The sequence below is a fragment of the Bidens hawaiensis genome, unplaced genomic scaffold, assembly GCF_021521415.1.
Source record: "Bidens hawaiensis isolate Kalapana, Puna unplaced genomic scaffold, B.hawaiensis_p1.1 tig00035045_1, whole genome shotgun sequence".
Classification (NCBI taxonomy): domain Eukaryota; kingdom Viridiplantae; phylum Streptophyta; class Magnoliopsida; order Asterales; family Asteraceae; genus Bidens; species Bidens hawaiensis.
In genome coordinates, this window is record NW_027496086.1 from 114,578 (window position 1) to 130,239 (window position 15,662).

General features: G+C 42.4%; 1 protein-coding gene across 1 annotated transcript; it reads right to left on the reverse strand.

Annotated features, from left to right (window-relative positions):
• Positions 1 to 12,659: 12,659 nt before the first annotated feature.
• On the reverse strand, positions 12,660 to 15,395 carry LOC143586914 (uncharacterized). Its single transcript, XM_077068360.1, has 3 exons — positions 14,960 to 15,395; positions 14,514 to 14,905; positions 12,660 to 14,427 (listed from the first exon to the last, which is right to left on the reverse strand). Exons 1-3 carry the CDS (start codon positions 15,393 to 15,395, stop codon positions 13,813 to 13,815), a joined length of 1,443 nt encoding a protein of 480 aa, XP_076924475.1. The 3' UTR covers positions 12,660 to 13,812.
• Positions 15,396 to 15,662: the final 267 nt, after the last annotated feature.

Sequence of the window (15,662 nt, forward strand, 5' to 3'; positions counted from 1 at the left end):
TCAAGTGAAGGCGTGGGCCGAAGCACGTCAGAGAGAGTTCCAAGCTGAATTGGATGAACGCTTGCGTTCAGTTCAACAGGCTGACGAATTCGGCAGTACTCGCCAACATCTCAATATGAACAGCGAGGGCGAGTACTCAGACGACGAGAGGGAAGAATCCGATACCGACGCAAACCCTCGCCATAAGGCGAAAGGGAAGCGTAAGGAAACGGACTTCCAGCCGAAAAGGAATTTTGGGGAAGCTTTCAAACCAACGAATGCGGAGAGAAACCCGCGTGACTTCTCCAAAACCTTTAGGCCAACTGCTACAAATGCAGGAAAGTCAAAGTTCGCAAGGGACATTGCGGAAGCAATCGCCCCGAGAAGTGCCAAACAAATGTCCAACATTGGCACTTATGATGGTCTATCCGACCCAGACGACCACTTGAACAGATTCATTGCGGGGGCAACCGTCAGTAACTGGACGGAACCCACGTGGTGTTATATGTTCCAGATGACTCTGGTTGGAGCGGCCAGGGCATGGTTCGATCGTTTACCGGTCCACCACATTTATGATTGGGCGGACTTTCAGAACAAGTTCAGCCAGCACTTCAGCCAACAGAGGAAATATACTGAAGAACAGTGGACGATCCTCAACTGCGTTAGAGAGGAGGTTGAATCTTTACTAGACTTCATCACCCGCTTCAACTCCAAAAAGCTAAGTCTCGGCAACATAAGTGAAGATCTGGTTCGCGCCGCTTTCATCCAAGGCGCCGAATACCCAGAGCTTATCCGCACATTGACGGGTAAGGATGGCATGCCATCAACATGGGATGCCATCATGACGGCGGCCAAGCGCTTTGCCGAGACGGAGAAGCAACTGGGAAGGGATCTTCCCCAGAGTACACACCTCTACACGTAGAGGACAAGAGAGAACAATGTTCGGATCGCCCGGCAGAACAAAAAGAGGAAGCTAGTTATCTGGCAGTCAAGGGTAAACTTTGACACCTCATCCAGCTCTCACCCTCTTGTTGGCGGAAGAAATCACACACACCCTTCAAGCCAAAAGCACCGGTGGACGCCACTCACCAAAAGCGTCACGGAGATATTTGCCACTGAAAAGCTACCATGGCCAAAAGCTCCAATGATCCGACAGCGACCTAATGCGGATCAGAGTAAATCCTGTGACTTCCACGGGACAAAAGGTCATGGTACAGAAGAGTGTACATCCTTGAAGGATATTGTTGAAGCATTCGTCAAGGATGGAAGACTGGCACACCTGGTGGCATCAATCAAGAAGGGAGGAAGGAACGACAACCGGTACCGAGGCAACGGACGAAAGCCCGTTGACATCAGCATCAACATGGTTCATGGTAATATCAGAGGAAGAAAAAGGCGAACGACAGAACCATGTGCGTGGAAGGAAGCTGAGGTGCGCTTCCCGCGAGTGCCAGGAGGACCCAGCAAAGAAGGCCCTATCGTCATCAAAAGCCAGCTGGGGCACTACATCACTTCTCGCACTCTTGCTGACAACGGCGCCTCGTCAACGATGATGTACAGGCAGTTCTTCGACAAGCTAGATGACGAAGACAAGGAACGCCTGGAAACGATCTGCGCCTCGATGGAAGGGTTTGATGGCAGCACAAACACCCCCCTGGGTATCCTATCTTTCCCCGTCACTCTTACGGATGGGAAACACTCCCGCACAGAAGATGTGGACTTTGTCGTGATGAGGAAGCCACACCACACATACGACAATCTCTTCGGGAGAGACGGGATGGCAATATTCAACGCCGTGGTATCCTCAGTCCACGGCATGATGGGATGGCCAACAGCTGAGGGTGTAGCGATGATCACCGGTATTCCCCAGAATTTGGTGAGCGATAACGGCACCAACTTTGCTGACAAGAAGCTACAACAGTGGCTGAAAGAACTTCAAATCACCCACACCTTTACCTCAGTGGCACACCCGCAAGGTAATGGTGAGGTGGAAAGAGCAAATAAGAGCATCGTCGAAGGCATCAAGAAAAGACTCTTGGAACACAGATCCGGCTGGGTGGACGAGCTTCCGCACGTCCTTTGGGCAAACAGAACGCTGAAGAAGGCCAGTACGGGAGAAACCCCGTTCAGCCTCACTTATGGCACGGAAGCCATGGTCCCGGTCGAAATTGGGTTACCCTCACCAAGGGTCTTGATTCAGCCAGAAGACAATGATGCGGAAAGACGGTTGGATCTTATGCTAACCGAGGAACGCAGAGACTTAGCCGCAGTACGTGAAGAGAACTACAAGCGACAAATGCAAAAGTACTACAACACGCGGGTAAAACTCTGCAACTTCAAAGTAGGAGACTACATACTGCGTAACAACGAGGCTTCGAACCAAGAACGCCCAGGAAAGTTGGCCCCGGTCTGGGAAGGGCCATACATCATCAAAGAAGTCCTGGGAAAGGGCGCATACCGGCTCGAAAGGCTCGATGGCACTCCCATCCCAAGAACATGGAATGGAGCTCAATTACGCAAATGTTATATGTAGATCAATTCCAAACTTGTAAAGAAAAGGCCTAGAGCCACTTCTAATGGAAATGATTCTCCTTTCACAATGTGTTGATAGCCTTACCTTTATACTTATGAACTTCCCACACTAATGTGCCGGTATTCACCGCATAAATGGGGAAGAAGTAAGTCGTTACGTGTGGAAGGCGGCAAAACCCGCATAAACACAACGCTAAAAATCACAAGTTTTAAGGAAAACCTACACGCAGGTCAGATGTAAGTAAAGTTTAGCCATCCTTGTAAGTGCAAGTGACGGTCTTACCCGCACAATCACGAACAAGGAAGCAAAACTTCAACCTATCATCTACCACGTTCAAAGGTTAACTTATTCTGAACACTTAGAAAATTTCAAAGGAAAAGATGAGGAAAACTTCCACGCAGGTCAGATATAAGTAAAGTTAAGCCATCCTACTAAGTGTAAGTGACGGTCATACCCGCACAATCATGAAAGAGGAAGCGAAACAAACTTATAATTTACCACGTTAAAAAGTTAACTTATCTAAGTACTAAAGAAATTGCTAAGTTAGATCAAAACATGCGTAAAATAAACAAGGCAAAGAACTAACACAATCTTTATTTCATCAAATTCAAATATTACAAAGCTATACAAAAGCAAAATCTACGCTAATGGTGGAAAGGGATCTTCAGAATCAAGCTTCAGGACCACCTCCACTTGGACCCGCTCCATCAGTAGAGCGTGGTGGTTCAAGGAAGGCTTTAAGAATAGCCAGCCCATCATCAGCAGCAGCGACTTCGTTCACCTTCTCCACCACCGGATGCGGGAAGGCGGCATACTGGTTCACTGCTTGGTCATAAACAGCTTCAGTATCCACATCATACAAAGGGAAGTTGGAAGGCGGGATGCCTTTCTCAACGAACCCTAGACCAAGCAGGAAGCCGGCCTTTTCCCCATCCTCATGAGAAGCGTTGAGGGCTGCGCTCATAGCATCGTCATAAGACGTCTCTGAGAAGACCCGATGCACAACCTACAAAGAAAAAATACAAGTATCAGAACCTTTTCTATTTTACAAAGAAAAGCGTGAAGACATAAAGCTAAACATACCTGAGACAACGCTTCTCGAAGAAGCCATTCCTTGGCAACCAGAGCTTCTTGGAGGGCAGCTTGAGCTTCGTTACGGGCGCGTTCGGCTTCACTCTTGTTGAGGTTGGCAAGCAACACTTCTTTAGCCGCAGCCTCTTCGACGCCCTTTAGCTTCCGCTCAGTATGGTCAAGCACCCCCCTCTGGTCCAAGATCTCCTGGAGCTTTTTGGCGTCTTCCATCGCCAAGGCATCATGAGCCTGCTGGAGAGCCTCTAATTTGGCTTTAAGCTCTTCATTCTCCACGCGTAGAGGCTCAGCAACAGCTTCAGCCTTGGTGGCCCTCTCGGTTGCGTTCCTTGCAGTTTCCTTAGCCAGCCGAAGCTGTTCATTAACAGCTTGGGCAGCCTTGGAACGGGCCTCGAGTCGAGCCTGAACTTCAACCTCGAGGGCCTTGAAGGCCTTCTCCTTTTCCGCAGCCGCTGCGGAAAGCCTTTGGTTCTCCTCCCGGACAGCCCGCGCCTGAGCTACTTCTTTAACGCGAGCTGCTTTTAACTTGTCGTTTTCACGACAAAGCAGCTCGACCCGCGGCTGCATCCGGGCCAGGAGAACCCGAAGCTCATTGGTTAGCCTACCCTCTTGGTAGCTAGCCATGGCTTCCCCCAACGCACCACTGGGAGCAGCGTGACGAGCCCACTCCACGCACTCCACAGGGGTGCGAAGGGTTGTTCCTCGGCGAATGTTCCATCGTGGAACATACACTTCATTGGAATCCGACACTGCAAAAAACATAAAGCAGTTAGGAAAAGATGATATATAAAAAAAAATATATATATATATATGGAAAGGGCCAAAAGAACCCTACGCACCTGTAGGGTCAATAACAGGCCGATAGCCGCCGAACCCGTCACCTGAACCCAAGGGAAATCCATCCAAGAGGTCAGGCAGATGGGAAGGTGGCAGAGATTGGCGAGAAGCCCCATGCGTACCTGATGGATCGGCCGTCGTTGCCGATGACGGGGGCATGGTAGCAGCCGCCGCGGTCGGCGCCGCGGAATCCGCAGCAAGAGTGACCGCCGGCTCAGTGAAAGATGCTGTAAAAATAGCACTCACAGCCGGCGGTGACGTCATCTCAGCTGGAACAGTCGGCTCAAAGGAGTGAGCAACTGAACCAGCGGACGCAGGCGCAGGCGCCTGGGTCGTCGCCTCAGGTAGGCTGACCAAGCCTACCGTCATTGGCGGAGAGGTACTCCTCTGCGCTCCACCCTGGAATGCGTCAACATACACGCCTGCGTAAAGAAGAAAAGTGTTAATGATATTAAGCTATGAAGTAAAAAGACAAGAAATTTGTACTTACGGGTTTTCTTGAGCCTAAAGGTACGGAGAGGCGGGACGAACCCGATGGAGCCGGCCTCTTTGTGCCGGTCACCGTCGTCTTCTTGGGCTCTCCGGAGGTGACAGTCGCAACCTCCGGAGCGGTGGTCTTATCACCACCGGGATTCCCCGCCACCTGTTCGCTCTCGGTCTCCGAATCAGACCGAGGCGCTGGATCGGCAGTGGAGGCCACCTTCTCCTTCCCCTTCCCGCCGGCAGCCTTCTTCTTCCGCACCAACGGAGGACCATCTGCGGATTCCTCATCAGAACATACGATTAGAGGAATTCCAGCAGAGGTTTCAACATTGAGGGGTCGAGGGTCGAATAGCGCCTTACCTGGCCGACGGGCGCTAAGGATCTCGTGGCCGAGCGGATAGACCTCCACGAACCGATCCGCTGTTTGCTCTAGGATGGGCAACTCGTTCTCGTCTAGAGCGCGAGTACCCATCCGAGCGGGACCGTCAGCCTCCCGCGGGTTCAGGAGCGACTGCAAGTCGTTCCCCTCTGAAATAAACAGGAAAGAAGTTAGAAGAAATTCAAAATCAACAAAAGGAAACAAAGCATACCGTAAGGAACAGAGTTCGAACCGTATTCGAGGACGATCGGAATCTTTCGCGCATCAGCCTCCTTCCACACCCGGCTCATCCCCAGCATCACCATCCCGGACTCCGCAAACCGGTAAACCGGAGATTGGACCCGGGAAATCTTCGAAAACCATTCCGCCTCCTCGTAGTTGGAGGCGTGAAGGCTAGGAAGGGCTTGCCCGTTCTTGAATTTCATGGCAAGGGGGATGGCGCGAGCGGAGATGTAGAAGAACTCCCGCTTCCACGTGCGAAGACTGCGCTCGGTTGCGCAAATCTTCAAACCCTTTATCCGGGTTATCAACGTGTACCACCCCTGGATGCACCTCCAAGTGTAGAAGGTCATCAGGCGGTCAACATAGGGCTCAATGCCCAGAATCCGGCACACCCACTCGAAGTGCCGACTCTTGGCAATCGCCATCGGGTGCACCTCGGTCAGGTGCACACCGTGCCTCTCAAGGACACGGTAAACAAACTTTGTCAATGGGAACCTAAGATTCCCATAAACAAAGAATGCAGCATAAACCCCGATCTTGCCTCTGGGGGCATCATACACCGTCTGGTGGGGTTCAGGAAACTCAGGCTCGAGAGACTCGAGCATGAACTTCCTGACGATGTAATGATACAGATCGCCAGGCAGAGCACACTGGCACTCGCCAGCAGTACTCTTGTCATCGGCTGTAGAATCGAGATCACGAGACGACATCTTGCAAAAGAAAGAAGAAAACGATTTCGGGAGAATGCTTGCCTGAAAAGGTGAGTATTCGCCGGAAATCGCTTAGAAGATGAAGAGAAGAGTGAAAGTGTGGATTACAAAGAACCCTCTCCCCCTTTATATACTAATCGCAATTAATGCGATGCATTTAATGCGGAAGAGAGAGAAATCGAAGGTGCAATGAAACTATGACACGTGGCAAAAAGCAAGCTGGCAACAGCTGTTGATAGGACTCATACCATTAATTTCGCGGCCACAGCGCCCGAAAAATCGCGCCCACGCGCCTGAAAAGGCGTCTGGAATGACTATGTACTGTCACGTCACCATAACTTCCTGCACGTCCTGACACAGTCAGAAGAAACCGTCGCACGACGTTTCAGAGGTTTGGACTGTTCTTATCCTTCCACCAACTCTTCGAATTTCAAAATTCAAAATTCAAAAAGATTCAAAAAGTAAGCGGGAAAATACCCCTTACCTTGGCAACCAAGTAACCATAAGACGGGTGCGGGTACAGTGTCAAGGCAAAACCCTTCACATACTTAGCACCCGCAGGGAATTGACGCCAGGATTCCCTTGGAAGTAAAGTAACCGTAAGACGAGTGCGGGTACAGTGTCAAGGCAAAACCCTTCACATACTTAGCACCCGCAGGGAATTGACGCCAGGAATACCTTGGAAGTAAAGTAACCGTAAGACGAGTGCGGGTACAGTGTCAAGGCAAAACCCTTCACATACTTAGCACTCTGCAGGGAATTCAAACCAAGAAGGATCTTCTGGGCCATGCTTGCGGAAACGGGAATAACATCCCCGCATGACGGGAACGTCGAGAACTATATTGTTTGAAACTCCAAGATGGAATTGGTGGTTTTAGCATCCCCATGGAGAATCCACACAAGTGGGACTCAACGCTCCTGACTTGCGAGGAGGTTACAAACCTACCCGCTTCACACCCAAAGATCAAGCAGAAAAGTCGGGAATTTCTGCGTGACATCAGGAAAACCGCGGGAAGAATCACCACGGAAAACCTAAAAACTAAATCCTTTTCAAAACCCCTTTCTAAGTCCAAAAGTTCACCTCACTTATTAATAATTCATGAGAAGAACATTGGACTGGGGGGACTTGAAGAGGTAGGTCCCAGCAGAGCCCAGTTGGACCCGCAAGACTCACCTTGAACAGGAACGTCTGCGCAATGACCAACTGCTCCAGCAGGACCCACCAGGCTCAAAGAACCTTACGCGCAGTACGCCAGCTGTACCCGCAGGGAAAGCCTCCCAATGGTGAAGTACCCCGCCTGTTCCCGCAGCTGCGGATACAAGCCATCAGGGAAGGCTACCCGCACTAACAGCAAGGCTACACGCACAAGGCATTAGCTACTTCAGTAGTCACATGAAGGAATGAGCAAGGCGGGAATACTCCCGCCTAAATGAGCCAGTCCGTATGCTTCTGGAAGGTCTTTCGTACTATACCTACTAAGGTATGGGCGGAACAGACAATTTGACCAGAGCAGCCCATGAACCAATCACAGGGTGACAGCTCACCGACAACAATACGAGGAGGAGCACCCTCTAGTACTGTTTGTCACTATTAGCCGCTGCCTACTCACCAACCCTTACGATGGGACGTGCGCAGCCTACAGTTGGTGGAACAGTGCGTAGCCGGCAGTAAAGGAACAGTATACAGCCGACCTTTACTGTTGGCCGTAGCCTATCCACCAACCAGCATGGCCTGTGCGTAGTCCACTGTTGGTGGAACAGGAATACTATTTAGCCGGCTGTACCTTCTAGGAAACCTACCTTCGGCTATAAATACTCCAACACCTTGGAATGGTAAGGACATCATCTGATATCTCAATCTTATCTAGCAATCTCTTAATATACACTTATATTCAGAGCAATCTAGTCTGATTCTCACGCCGGAGGGTGGTCACAAGGAGGAACCCCCCCCTTCTCAGTGACGAGCTTACGGTGTCTGTTTTGCAGGTCTCCAGAAGAACAACCTTCTCTGCTGGACCTCATCCTTGTGGGAAACATTACTTAACCACAGATTATCTATAATCTGTCCAGGGTTCACTTAGTGTTTCTTCATAGTCTCATAGTCGTTCCTCACGAAGTCATGACGGCATTGTGATTCGGTCTCTAACTTTTAAGCACTTGATCATTAAGTTTTTGTTTAGTTGTGTACTTGTTGTGGTATAAACTTGAATGATTGAACGACTAAATACCATATTTGAATACTTCTTTAGTTTTTATTATGATATCGTATTTTATAATGTTCTTCGACTTGACCCGACCGACCTGGAAAATTTAACGTTTGGTTGTGGGTAATTTGAAATCTGAAAAATGGTGAACCCATAGAAAAATAATCTTGAATCCGTCACTGACCTTACTTGGCTACTTGCAATATAAAAAAGTAATTCAGATATGTTATCAAAAGAATTTTTCTTAATTTGGATGATAATGAATTGCAATAATGAATGATTTATAATGAAATCTTAATCAATAATAATAATAATAATAATAATAATATTGTATAGTTAATCCACCTAGGTTGAGATAACTAATATTGTATAGTTAATTGACAAAAGGCCACTAAAAGCAATACAAGCGACTTTTTTGATAATCATTGGATGATCTGAAAATGCAGAAACAATTATGGTGCTCAATAATAGAAGATTTCAGATAGTTAACGCGTTGGATTTGATTAAGAAAGAGGCCGATCTCTAGTTTAAAACCATATCATATTTCTTCTTTCCTTTTTTAATTTAAACATACCTGTATTTATATTATTGGTTGGGTCATGCTCCTTTTAGGCCTAACTGAGAATAAATTTTGTTAAAATGAAAATAAATGAAGATAATCAAATGAGTCAGTGATCCGTTAGTGATATAATGATATAGGGTTAGAAAAAGAATAATAATTTAGAAATGATTTATGGGATAAAAAGGGTTGGTTGATACACCTTGAATTGCGGGGATAGTCACGTGACAGTAAGTGTGTGGCAACCACTAGGAGTCAGTGGATATGTTAAAGGAGGCCGAGATGCTCACGTGGCCAACTCACGCCGTGATGTTGTCCCTTTCTCCCCGCAATTTCTGGCGTGACACTTTTTTTTATTTATTTAACATTATTATTACTATTTACAACAAATTTAATTTACATGAATTCTATATCAACCCCATTTACTATTCGTGTTAACTAGTGTTTTTACGAATCTATTCGTAAAAATACTATGTATGACCAGAAATGCTTTATACAAATGCTAAGGTAAATTTTCATTCATGTTTACATCAAAAGAAAAGGCAAACGAGGAACAAGTTGCGCCGCTACCTTTTTTGAATTGCAAAACCAAGTTTTTCAAAAACTACATCGATAAATCTTTGAGTCATAACATTACTATGTATGACCAGCTGGACACTGTTAAGTAGCACAACAACTTCAATCCAGCGACGGACCTAGTTAATAACTAGGGGTAGCGAACTTTTCGTCGGGTAATGTAAATTTTTTTTATTTTTGGGACGGTTTTCCTATTTCGCTACCCCTGAAATAATATAACGTTACCCCTATTTGTTTAAAGTCCAACCAAACTAAAAGCTAAAACAAATCGAAGTCCAACCAAAGTTTAAAGTCCAACCAAATTAAAGCCCAAACCAAATAAAACCATTTTACATTGTTTCTCCGGTCACTCGACCTTCATGCTGCAGGCAAGTAGCTGATGGCTGGTGTTCTCTCAGTTCCTCTTCCACATTTTTAATTTTGAGTAATTGGGTTATTACGTGTTGGGGTTGTGCTTAAGTTCCTTGGTTTGATTGTAGTTTCTATTATTATTTTGTGTACTTTGACTTCCCAAAAAATATATATATATATATATATATATATATAAAATTAAGAAATCTCTCTACCCAGTTTGAAATCTTTTTGACAAATAAAACTTAACCCAAACCCAAGACCTTCTCCTTTTCTACATATCTATTCTTCTTAAAATCTTGAAAATGGACAGTTTTTTCTAATATTATGAATATATCAAAAACATTATTTGCTATTTAATTATCAACGAGTAGATTCAGATTATGATTGTGAAATGACATGCACTTTAGAACCATTTGTGGTATAGTTGATCATATATCACATGTCTTGATATTGAATTTTACGGACTCGTATTTTTATATTAAAGTTTAGCATCTATATATATATATACAATGAAAAATGAAAAGGACATTTACAAATATAGATTGGATAGTATTGCAGTTGGCATTATAGTCTAATGACATGGAATGATAGTTAGAATTTGAGATCTTAGAGTTTGAGGTTTGAAACCCAACTCAATTTTGTTTGAACACAATGATACGTTTCTTCATTGATGGTGTTGTTATGTAAGTTAGGTTAGAGTGCCAAAATCAGTATGGACGGTCGACATTTTATCTTAAGAAAACTTACTCGAATATTAGTAGTTTCAAACGTTGTTAAAAAAAAAGATAGGATAGTATTACATCAAAGTCATTTAGCTAACTTGTTTCATTTTTAATACAGTGACAAAACATATGAGAATGTAAGTGTAGCGTAAATGATTGAATCAATAGATCTCAAATGATAAAACTCAAACACCCATAAATTTTGAATAACTCCAAAAAATTTAATATACTCATCTCGTTTCTTTTGTGAAACCCTAACTCGTATTATTTAAATATAAGCCAATATAATTTAGCTTTAGTTAACATGTAATCTTAAATCTTAATGTGGTCACTAAGAAATATTTTAAAACCTTAAACTCAACGTGTTGGGCACGTTTCTTGAGCCAAACAACAATATACTAATCGCGTTTTCTTTTATGAAACCCTAACTCGTATTATCTAGTTATAAGCTAGCATAATTTAGCTTTAGTTAACATGCAATCTTATTAAATCTTAACTTGGTCACTAAGAAATATATTAAAACCTTTAACTCACGTGTTGGGCACGTTTCTTGAGCCAAACAACAATTAACTCAACATCGGGTTAGGGGTGTTCAAGTCGGATATCCAAACATTTCAGATGGTGAATTTCATTATTCGAATGCGAAACTTTGGATATCCGAAAAGAAACAATTATTATACATAAATTTAAAGAATACTTTTTTAAAATATTTCGAATATCCGAAATATTCGAAAAATTGTTCGAAATATTCAAATAAATTATCCGAAGTATCCGAAAAATTATCCGATATATCAAAAAATTATCTGAAATTTATAAATAATATTTATTATTTAATAACTTAAATAAGAATTCGAATAGTTTGGATATCCGAAACACAAATTTTCAAAATCACTACCCAAATCCGAAAATTCGGATATCCGAGATTTGGATGTCCAAAATTTAGAATATGTGAAATCCGGAGATTTGAATTTTCGGATAATTCGGATTCAGATATTTCAAATACAAATTCAGATTTTCTAGACACCCCTACATAATAGCATTACATATTTTAGTTGGGAGAAATCACAATTTGATTTTCCGGAGTTTTTGTATATTGGATTGTAAAATTTGAAAGTACAAGTAATTTAGATGCAATTTATTTCTTTTTCAACAATGTTTGACGTTTTAGACATAACTCATCTAGAAACACTATCAAAGAGGAATCTCATCACTATAAAAAAACCTGATTAAGTCAAATTTCAAACCCAAAACTTGTAAAATCTTAAAATCACTCCATGCGATTTAAGTGCAAATTAACCAAGAAAATAATTGTGTGAGAAAAAGTAAGGAAGTAGGTCCATTAAATGGGATGGGTGATATCACGTGGTTTACCCTACCCTACCCTACCCTACCCTACCCTACCAACTAGGTTCGGATCAGGAGGCCTTGCGCCGCTCTTTCTATCACGTGATTACGTCCTCACGTGGGTGATGTTCTGAATGTTCATTTTACTTTATTTTTATATATTTTTTTATTTCACGTATTATTATTTTCGGATAATGTCCCGACTAAATATTTTTTAACAGTAACATATTAAAATTAGTATATACATAGTCTAATTAAGTATACAATTTCGTTGAAACAAAACTCACTAAATAATGTTGAGTTTCCTTTTTTTCTTTTTGTTTTTTTAGGGGCATTTGCATATTCTCTCCCTAAGTTCCCTTATTACATATTTACCCCACCCCAAAAAATCAATTATACATTTTTCTTTCCTAAACCATATATATTACATATTTTCTAATTTCATTAAAATTAATTTAAAAATGACTATTTTACCCACTAATTAAAGACTTATTTACGTATTTCCTCTTCTTAATATCAAAAAATACACATATCCCCAACTTAAAACCAAATCAAGTCGGTGTTAATACGAACATATCGAAGCTAATCAATTCAGTTGTCGATTTTTTTACTCGTTTTCAAGTACAAAAAAAATATTTTTCACAAAAAAATATCCATTCACTAAATCAAAAGAAGAAAACTAAAAAAGATGTCAAAAGTTTACATCATTCCATTAGTAGCTTCCAAATATTTCAAAATGATTAAACCAACATTCAAAAATGGTCAAACCAACATTACAAAAAACAAGAGAATACAAAACACAAGAAAATTATGCATTTTTTGCTCATTTCGCTTTATTTGTTGAAGGTTGATATTGACTTTCTGCATTTTTGCATGTCTTTGCACGGTGTCCATACTCACCACAACGCTTGCATTTTTGTCTCTTTTTAGTCTCGTCATTTGGTTTGATTCTATTCTTTCTTGGTCTTCCTGGTGGACGTTTAATTGTAGGTGGGTGTATCTTTTTCCTCGGTATCTATATGCACCCATTGATCCTTTGTAGGCATAGGAGCAACACCTGAAGCATAAGCTAATATGCACTTCTCAATAGTAAAATAGGAATCAACATATATTTCCCAGTTTGCATCCCTTGTGAAAATGATAAAAGTTGCTGCATGCGAACATGGAATACCTTTAACCTGCCAACGCCGACAAGTACATGTTCTTTCATCAAGTGAAACCTCCCAACTTTGGTCCATGTGTTTTACTTAAGCTCGGTTTTCACCACTTCTACAAATCTCATACTTACCCACATCCTACAAAAACATTCAAAATATATTAAAAAAAGTTCACTCAAAACATTCAAAAAAATATTAAAACATTACACTAACCTTAGAGATTTTATTGACATAAGTCTTAGTATTAGGTACTAAGGTACCCTTATCTTTTCTAAGAAACCTTCTTTTCTTATCCAGTCTTACCATAATCATATATCTAATGGAATCAAGTAGGTCAACTACCGGTTGATAGCGCACCTCACCTATCCAAGAATTAAATGCCTCTGAAATATTATTGGTAATATAATCACACTTTGATGTTGTCCCAAACTTTCCACGACACCAAATCCTATTGTGATTCTCATTAAGATAAGTAAGTGCGTCCTTATTTGCTACACCAATTTCATTTAACAATCGTTCATGCTCAGTTAAACGATAGGTCCTTGCAGCATGCCATAAGTTTCTAGTAAAGAATTCACCATGAAAATGGCACTTAAATTACTATATAGGTGCCTCATGCATTCTCTATGCTCAACAGTAGGATATACTTGTGTAATTGCAATGTCTAGACCTTTTGCATATCAAATGATATAACTAGTCCATTAGGCGTACCAATTGCTTTCTTAAGTAACTCAAGAAACCATATCCATGAATTTTTATTTTCTGATTCTAACACGCCATAAGCCACGAGAAAGATAGAATTGTTATCGTCAACACCTGTTGCACCGAATAGTACCCCATTAAACCTCCCTTTTAGATGACATGCATCTAGAGAAATGTATGGCCGACATCCATCAAGAAACCCCTTCGAGCAAGCTATTAACGAAACGAAAAAGCGTAAAAATAGCTTTTTATTACCTTTTGTCTCATAATCAACCTCAACAACACTTCCCGGGTTTCGCTTGAGTAGTTCCTCTTTATAATCATTAATCTTCAAGAATGAGTCATCCCACTTTCCGTACATACTAGCTTGAGCTTGTTCTTTCCCTCGATGGACTTTCATGTACGGTACATCAACATCGTAATTTTTCATAATCCATTTTTGGAGTTTTGTAGGTGAGACATCCCCATCAGATTTTAGCTTATCTATAATAACACTTGCAACCCATCCTTGAGTTTCCACCTTAGCTGCACCTTTGTTGCTTCGAGTGCAAGAATGTATATCTACCAATTTCTTTACCTACACGATTTTGGTTAAAAATATACTCTTTATTAGCAATCTATCAAGGTGCAAAAAATTATAAAAACACACAGGTCAACACATACCTCAAATGTAATCCCGTCTTGCATGAGAGAAGCGTGTATCCTCCATTTGCACTTTAGGTCGAAACACCTTGCCGTGACTCGTTTCGGTTCACTTTTCTCAATATAGTATGAAAATCCTTTAGTGATTGCATAATGGGCCAACGCTATTCTAAACTCTTTCACATTTTCAAATGTTGAGTTTATTGTAATGGCTCGACTTTCCTTTTTATAAGTTTTCGGTTGTGAATCCTCCTGCTCAACTTCAATATCTGTACTATCAACTTCAGAATCCGTACCATAATATCTATGATAACTATCATCACTTAATGCATACTTCGATTGTTCCTCGCCATGTTCTTCACCACGTTCTTCATCGTGTTCTCCATCCCGAACCCTACAAATGATGTACAATGCTCATACGAAACTATTTGAACAATATATTAAAAGTTTATTAAACAAACATATACCTTTGTTGCATAAACGGTTATTATCCGTTGTCACATAAACGGTTAACTCTTTAGCCACCTCATGCACACTTAGCATTAGTTGAAAGGTATCATGAGAATCAACCTTAATATATGATTGCTCACTCGCGTATTTGTCAATGTAATACAGTGAGAAAACGAGCTCTCTGTCTAAAGGATAATGAGTGACAACCTCTTCAATCAAACCATCAAAGCCGAATATGCATGCGTCAATGTAAATGCATTTTTGAGACCCAAAACAATACCGTTTTTTAGATGAGTTCTTAGCTAACCGAAAGTAGCCTCTGTACTTTAGTTTTATTTTGTACTTGGAAAATACTTGGACACTAGCATTCACGATTGTTGGTGATCGATCCATATTCTCCCATGTTGGTGTAAATGAGTGGTTTCCCATAACATCTATGTTTTCATCTTCCATTGAAGAGGTAGGTCCCAGCAGAGCCCAGTTGGACCCGCAAGACTCACCTTGAATAGGGACGTCTGCGCAATGACCAACTGCTCCAGCAGGACCCACCATGCTCAGAGAACCTTACGCGCAGTACGCCAGCTGTACCCGCAGGGAAAGCCTCCCAAGGGTGAAGTACCCCGCCTGTTCCCGCAGCTGCGGATACAAGCCATCAGGGAAGGCTACCCGCACTAACAGCAAGGCTACACGCACAAGGCATTCGCTACTTCAGTAGTCACA

Coding starts and splice junctions, on each gene's coding strand:
- LOC143586914 (XM_077068360.1), bottom strand. CDS start 15,395: ATGGAAGATGAAAACATAGATGTTATGGGAAACCACTCATTTACACCA. Junction 14,906..14,959: donor TAACCGTTTATGCAACAAAG/GTATATGTTTGT, acceptor GTTTCGTATGAG/CATTGTACATCATTTGTAGG. Junction 14,428..14,513: donor AAGACGGGATTACATTTGAG/GTATGTGTTGAC, acceptor AAAATCGTGTAG/GTAAAGAAATTGGTAGATAT.